General features: G+C 43.8%; 1 protein-coding gene across 2 annotated transcripts in view; it reads left to right on the forward strand.

Annotated features, from left to right (window-relative positions):
• Window positions 1-539: 539 nt before the first annotated feature.
• LOC113803116 (8-oxo-dGDP phosphatase NUDT18) overlaps window positions 540-8,322 on the forward strand; it is a 23,043-nt gene continuing 15,260 nt past the window's right edge. For both annotated transcript variants that reach the window (XM_070141330.1, XM_070141331.1), the window contains exon 1: window positions 540-820. In XM_070141330.1, coding sequence (XP_069997431.1) covers window positions 550-820 — 271 coding nt within the window. In that variant the 5' untranslated portion in view covers window positions 540-549. The remainder of the gene's footprint in view (window positions 821-8,322) is intronic.

Genomic DNA, 8,322 nt, shown 5'->3' on the forward strand with positions numbered 1-8,322 from the left:
TAGCCAAAATAAATTCTTAAGGGGTGACAGGTCACAAGTTACAGGTGTGAGAGATTTCTTATGACGACTGTGATGACAACAACACTCTGCGATTCCGACAAAACCTGTTTTATTATGATATTATAGTTTTATTTTTTCTTATTCTGTTATGAATTAGTTATCATTGATTTAAACTTTGGAGTAAGAAATGAGTTCTTGATTAGATTTATGATAATCTAAATATTGTAATCTTTAAAATGCAATCGCATGTTTATCAGTTTTATCTTAAATTTAGTTAGGTTGCAGATTAGAATTTGACAGAAAAAATTAGCATATTGTATGGACAGATTATCTAATTTATATAGTCCTGAAACATATAAATTTTTCCAGAAATTTCGTAAAATAAACCGTATACCGTTTGGCGTAAAATTGTTACCATAAAAAATATTACGGAATAAGACGCAGCTTTGACATCTCTCAAAAATTTACCTAGACCATTAAAAAATATTCTGAGGTATTTTTGAAGAATAAAAAGAACTTCAATAAGGAAATATCAAGACTAAAGCTGCTATGACACAGATAATAAAAGGACCCCCCCAAAAGAGGGCGTTGGTAACAGTGTCGGTCCAGTCGTGTGCTGAGGAAGCCGCTGAACTTCAGTCAGTCTCGTTTGAGTCCTTGTCGAGTGTAGGTGTTGAACGTCCTTCCAGGATTCTCAAGTTCAGGCGAATAAGGATGGATTCCATCGAGGGGAACATCAAGCTGCTCCTCCAAGGGAAAGAAATCGAGGAATCGCAAGAATTTTGTGACTTTACCCTCGACGACCAGAATGAGGTTACAGGTCAGTACCGAAAAATGGTGCATACATCTTATAAGAAATATATGTTTTTAAAAACGTCTCGAAGATGATAATTCCGGAAACTGTCTTTTGCGAATTTTTTGTCATGTATTTTGATATATTTTGGGATGCTCGTGATTTTTCGGAGGTTGCAGAGATAAATTCGTAGGCTGGAGATAAGCCTTTGTATCATTTCCTTTTTTAAATTCCTTTGCTGGTTTCGGCGGGTTTGATTTGATAGTGGCGATGGTGAATGGGGTTCTTCGAGTTGTGTCTGTCTGTGTCACTGATCATTGCTAATTACCGTGTCTTCAATTGGCATCACTATATATAGCATTATCGGTGTGACAGTCTTCAGTCACTCCCATTGCAGTCCTCAGTATCATCAATAATCAGTTATCTTCATCAATCAGGCATGGTGATGAAGAGGATGCTGATCATCATGTGATCAACACCATCATCATGTGATTAATATCACATGAGCGACATCATATGATTATCACCATCGTCACCACCACCACCACCAGCCACCACCACCGCCAGTCACCACCACCATCAGTCACCACCCCCACCACCACCATCAGTCACCACTCCTACCACCACCATCAGTCACCACCCCCACCACCACCATCAATCACCACCCCCACCACCACCATCAGTCACCACCCCCACCACCACCATCAGTCACCACCCCCACCACCACCATCAGTCACCACCCCCACCGCCACCATCAGTCTCACCACCACCACCATCAGGCTCACCACCACCACCATCAGTCTCACCACCACCACCATCAGTCTCACCACCACCACCATCAGGCTCACCACCACCACCATCAGGCTCACCACCACCACCATCAGGCTCACCACCACCACCACCACCATCAATCACCACCCCCACCACCACCATCAGTCACCACCCCCACCACCACCATCAGTCACCACCCCCACCACCACCATCAGTCACCACCCCCACCACCACCATCAGTCACCACCCCTACCACCACCATCAGTCACCACCACCACCATCAGTCACCACCCCACCACCACCATCAGTCACCACCCCCACCACCACCATCAGTCACCACCCCCACCACCACCATCAGTCACCACCCCCACCACCACCAGCAGTCACCACCCCCACCACCACCATCAGTCTCACCACCACCACCATCAGTCTCACCACCACCACCATCAGGCTCACCACCACCACCATCAGGCTCACCACCACCACCATCAGGCTCACCACCACCACCATCAGGCTCACCACCACCACCATCAGGCTCACCACCACCACCATCAGGCTCACCACCACCACCATCAGGCTCACCACCACCACCATCAGGCGCACCACCACCACCACCACCATCAGTCACCACCCCCACCACCACCATCAGTCACCACCCCCACCACCACCATCAGTCACCACCCCCACCACCACCATCAGTCACCACCCCCACAACCACCATCAGTCACCACCCCCACCACCACCACCAGTCAGCTCCCGCACCATCACCAGTCACCACCCCCACCCCCACCAACAACAAAACTCACCACAACCACCAATACCACCATCACCATTACCGCCACCACCAACACCAACATTAATACCACCAACACCGCCAACACCAATACCACCAATACCAACACAAACAACACCAATACCACCACCAATCATCGTCATCATCGTCATCATCATCATCATCATCGTCATCATCATCACCATCATCATCATCGTCATCATCATCACCACCATCATCATCACCATCATCATCATCATCATCATCATCATCATCACCATCATCATCATCATCACCACCACCACCACCACCACCACCACCACCACCACCACCACCACCACCAGTCACCACCACCACCAGTCACCACCACCATCAGTCACCACCCCTACCACCACCATCAGTCACCACCCCTACCACCACCATCAGTCACCACCCCCACCACCACCATCATTGTTAGTATTTTGACCATCGGTATTATAATCATGATAACTGCAATCACCTTCATTATTATCACCACCATCATTATCATGGTTAAAGCCACCACACTCTTCACGACAATTACCATGCTTATAAAAGATATCAGTCGGTCTTTATGTGCGTTTTTTCCGTATCTTGATGTTTATTTTCCTCGGCGCACTATTCAGTACATATAGTCTAGGCCTATAGAGTTTTTTTTCGGCTTTTTGATTTTAAAAGGACCCGGTGCTTTGTAGGCCTACCTGACACTGGCCTTCGCTGCACAGGTGATGATTCTTGGTATGGTGTATTGTAACGAATGCTAGCTATTGTGAATGCCATTGTGATGAATGACAGTGCTTGTGATCATGTTACCGCAGGCGCCGTAATTGCCATGCGGTTGCCGTAATTGCAATGGCAAACTGCCTTGTCATTGCGTTTTTTCCTTGGCGTGCGGGCATTAGTGGGAGATCATTAACTGTGAGTTTGTAATGCAGAAGGGGGAGGGGAGGGGGGAATAAAAAATGGCTGAGGAGATAGGAAGAGGGAGATTGGAAGGGAGAAAGAGAGAAGAGGGAGATTGGAATGGAGGAAGAGGGAAGAGGGCGTTAGAAAGAGAAAGGACGGAGGGAGAGAGAAAGAGGGAGGGAAACATTGAGGGGAATGAGAAGGGAACGGGGATAGACAGTGGGCGTGAAAGAGGAGAAAAAAGAGGGAAAAGACAGAGGGGAAGAAGGCGAAGAAATGGCAGAAAGTTAAGAAAGAGGGAGATAAGAAGGGAGAAAGAAGGAAGGGGGAGACAAGAAGGGGGAAGAAGGAAAAAGAGGGAAGAGGGAGTTAAGAAGGGAAAGAGATTGAAGAGGGAAATATGAAGGGAGAAAAGGAAGAGGGAGATAACAAGGGATGCTGAGGGAAGAATGAGATAGAAAGAGAAAAGACGGAGGGAGAGAGAAAGAGGGAGAAAAAGAAATTAGGGAAGGAAAATGGAGGAAGAAAAAAGGAGAGAGAAAAGACAAGGGGTGAGGAAGAGAGAAAAACAAAGGCAGAAAGGAAAGTAAGAGGGAAATAAGAAGGGCAGAGAAAGGGAATATGAAGATAAGAAGGTAGGAAGAGGGAGAGGGAGAGAGAAAGGGATAAGAAAGTAGAGAAGTGAGAAAGGGGGAAAAGAGATGATGAGGAGGAAATAAGCGGGAGAGAGAGAGAGAGAGAGAGAGAGAGAGAGAGAGAGAGAGAGAGAGAGAGAGAGAGAGAGAGAGAGAGAGAGAGAGAGAGAGAGAGAGAGAAATGGGGAGGAGTGAGGGAGGAGGAGAGGGGGGGGGCAGAGGGGAATAGGGAAGGAGCGAGGGAGGAAGAAAGGATGAAAAAAGTGGTAACAGGAAAGAAGAAATAGGGAAGAGAGAGAGAGGGAGGGATGGAAGGAAAGGCGAGAGGGTCGAAGAGAGAGGGGGAAGAAGGAAAGAAGGGAGAAAGAAGGAGGGATGGGTGAGGGAAGGAGAAAGGATGGGTAGACGGAGAGAGAGAGAGAGAGAGAGAGAGAGAGAGAGAGAGAGAGAGAGAGAGAGAGAGAGAGAGAGAGAGAGAGAGAGAGAGAGAGAGAGAGAGATAACCAAAGAGAGACCGTAAGACAGAAAAGGAAGAGCAAAGGTCCGAGAAGAACAAAGTAAACTGATAAAACCCGTGTTCAGGAGATGAGTTCACAGGAAACCCGCCTTTAGTGCCCTCCATGTGCTCAAGAGGCGAAGGGAAAAGGCATTTTAAGTGTCTCGTGCGGTCAATCCTGGGCGACGGCGTAAGGGGGGAGGGGGAGGGGGTGGTTTGGGGGAAACTATTCACCGGAGAGACAAAGTGCGTGGCGTGAAGGCCTCTCAAAAACGCAATAGGCCTACACTAGAACACTGATGAGCGAAAGTTGTTCGAAAGAGAGAGAAAAAAAAAGATTATTAATGAGATTTAGATTAGTTCATAATAAAAAAAGACTTGCTTTCTCGTCCATGAAATTGGTATTAAGAAAGATTTTTTTAACTGCGTGTCATGGTTGCCAAACTTGAGATTCGTGGGCGGCACAAAACTTTAAACAAAAAGAATTGAAAATGATAGACACAGCTTATAGATAACTTACGAAAGTCCAAAATGTTTAGTAAAATAAGGGAAAAAAATAATGAATAGTTAAATATATGAACTGAAAAAGAAATAAATGAATGAATAAAGAAATGAATGAATTAGTGAATGAATAAATAGTTAAATGAATAAAAAGGCAGCGTGCTGTACTGCGTGTCGCTTGCGGTGAAGAAATATCCAGTTGCGGGTACAGGCAGAGGCAGAAACGGCGCAGGTAGAGATAAAAGGAGCGACACAGGTAGAGAAATGAGGTAGATGCATGAGGGAGAGAGGGAGAGAGGTTAAGGGGGAGGGGGGGAGGGGAATGTTTCGGCGGCGGTCAACATTCCTCTTGTGATGAAAGTGAATCGCGGGAAAAACCTCTCGTCTTCCTTTGGCGATTCCTATCACTTTTTTTTTTGATTTTGGGTGGGATTTTTTTTTTCTCTCTCTTTCGTTGTCTCTTTTCGTGTGTGTAGGGGGGGGTTGTCTATCTCTTTGTCTCTTTCTCCCTCTGATTCTCTTTCTCTGTCTTTCTCCTGTCTCTCCGTCTCCCAGGCCCATGAAATTGGCATTAGAAATGAATTGTTTTTTTCTCTTTCTCTCGCTGTCTCTTACTGTGTGTGTGTGGGGATTGTTATCTTTCTCTTTGTCTTTTTCTCTCTGAATCTCTTTCTCTGTATGTTTCTCTTGTCTCTGTATACCAGGCCGTCTCTGAGCTTTATTTTTCTCTCTCACTTTCTTTCTCTCTTTGTCTCTCTCTGCCTCTGTCTCCTCTTCCCCACCCTCTCTTTCTTCCTTTAAAACCTCTCCCTCTCCTTTCCTCCCTCCCTCCCTCCCTCCGTTCCTTTCCTTCGCGATGATGGAATAATGTTTGCAGATCGTGTGCTCAGTTTATTTATTGTAATCGCTATGTTGAGTTTGCTGTTCCTACTTCTACTACGGAGATGACGACGACGAGAACAATAACGAAAGCAACATCACCATCGTCGTCATCATCGTCATCGTCATCATCATCATCATCGTCATCATCATCATCATCATCATCATCATCATCGTCATCATCGTCATCGTCATCATCATCATCGTCATCGTCATCATCATCGTCATCATCATCATCATCGTCATCATCATCATCATCGTCATCATCATCATCGTCATCATCATCATCGTCATCATCGTCATCGTCATCATCATCATCGTCATCATCATCATCGTCATCGTCATCATCATCATCGTCATCATCATCGTCATCGTCATCGTCATCATCATCATCATACTACTGCTGTCATTAAGCTGCTGATGCTGGTTTTTATTAGAATAGCTTAGTGATAAGAAGTCTAACATAATAATTTTTGATCGTTTAATCAGATCGTGATCTTAACATTGATTCTAATATCAATAAAGATAATGAAATGGACAATAGTTACGGACATGATTTCTGTGCTTGGTATTGCTGCATTCACATTAATCCGAGTGAAGAAAATGAGTTTACGGATAACCCTCCTTTTCATTCCGTATTTTGATTGAATTACGAATAGTCGTCTACATTTCATTCAGTATTGATTACGAATTATCTACTGTATTTGATGTATTTCATTTAGATTACGAATGATTCACTACATTTCATTCAGTATTTCCATTGATTGCGAATAAGCCGTTGTATTTCATTCGGCATTTCCATTGGTTGTGAACAGTCCACTGATTACGAGTATATTACTACATTTATTCAGTATTTCTATTGATTACGAATAATCCACTGCGATTAATTCAATATTTTCATTAATTACGAATAATCTACTATATTTCATTCAGTATGGATTACGAATAATCTATTCTATTTCATTCAGATTACGAATAATTTACTATTCCCATTGACTATGAGTGATTTGCTGCACTTCATTCAGTATTTCGATTGTTTGCGAGTGAGTTGTTACACGTCATTCAGTATTTCCATTGAGTACGAGTGATTTGCTACACTTCATTCAGTATTTCGATTGTTTTCGAATAATCTGTTGCATTTAATTTAGTTTTTCCCCCATCAAGTTCTCTCGAGGTGCAGATGCCGTCTAAGTGGCGCGACATCCTACACCCTTTTGGAGTATTTTATATCCTTCCCGACCTTGCTGGTGGCGCCAGATGCTCGGTTCTTCCCACGGAGGATGCCTAGGATGCCTCGCTCTTGGCTGTTCCCTTGGCGTCCTTTGTCTTTGTCTGTTTTTTTTTCTTTGTTTGAGTCTGTAGGCGGGTCTTCTTTCTCTTTGCTGTGTCTTTGTTTTTTGTTCTTGTCTTTTTTCTTTAGTTTTAATTTTATTTAATTTTGTTTATGTTATTATTGTTTTTCTCGGGTTATTTCGCCTTATTCTTTTCTTTTTCTTACTCTTTGTTTTACTCTTCCTCTCCTGTTATCACTCACTCTCACTTTCTTTCTCTTTCTTCCCCTTCTTTCTCATTTCACTTTCTTTCTACTTTTTTCTCATTTCTTATTATCTCGTTTCTCTCTCTCTCTTTCTTTCTTTCTTTCTTTCTTTCTTTCTTTCTTTCTTTCTTTCTTTCTTTCTTTCTTTCTTTCTTTCTCTCTTTCTCTCTTTCTCTCTTTCTCTCTTTCTCTCTTTCTCTCTCTCTCTCTCTCTCTCTCTCTCTCTCTCTCTCTCTCTCTCTCTCTCTCTCTCTCTCTCTCTCTCTCTCTCTCTCTCTCTCTCTCTCTCTCTCTCCCTCTCTCTCAATCTCTTTCTGTTTTGAATTTGAATTTTGATTCCTTGTCTCCCGCCTCCTTTATGTTAACGATCCGTTTTTCTACCACTGAAATTTCCTGTTTTTTTTTCTCCCTTTTCCTTCCCCCTCTTCTTTGTTCCACATTCCTCTCGCTCTCCTTCTGCATTTTCTCCTTCTCCTCTTCCTCCTCCTCCATCTTCTTCCATTCTCCATCCTTCATTCTCTCTATCCTCGTACCTCCTCCTCCTTCTTCATCTTCATCTTCACCTTCGTCATCATCATCATCATCATCATCATCATCATCATCATCATCATCATCATCATCATCATCATCATCATCATCATCATCATCATCATCATCATCACATCACCACCACCACCACCATGATCATCATCATCATCTTCCTGCACCTCCTCCTGCTCTTCTTCCTCCGCCACCTCCTCTTCTATCCTCCATCTTCCATCCACTATCCTGCATCCTCCTCTCTCCTACTCCCCTCCCCATCCCCCATTCTCCATCCTCGTCCCATCCATCACACATTTTTTTTTTTTTAGTGATTAATTCCGTACTCCCATTCATTCTTTTTTTTAGTTTTTTTTTTTATTATCATTATTATATTTGCGTTCTTCCTACTTCGTTCTATTTAATACCGGTTCTGAATTCGCGAGGGCTTGGAAACTGGATATCTGAACCTAATTTTCGACTTTAGCTCAAGGG

The sequence above is a fragment of the Penaeus vannamei genome, chromosome 28 (genome assembly GCF_042767895.1).
Source record: "Penaeus vannamei isolate JL-2024 chromosome 28, ASM4276789v1, whole genome shotgun sequence".
Classification (NCBI taxonomy): domain Eukaryota; kingdom Metazoa; phylum Arthropoda; class Malacostraca; order Decapoda; family Penaeidae; genus Penaeus; species Penaeus vannamei.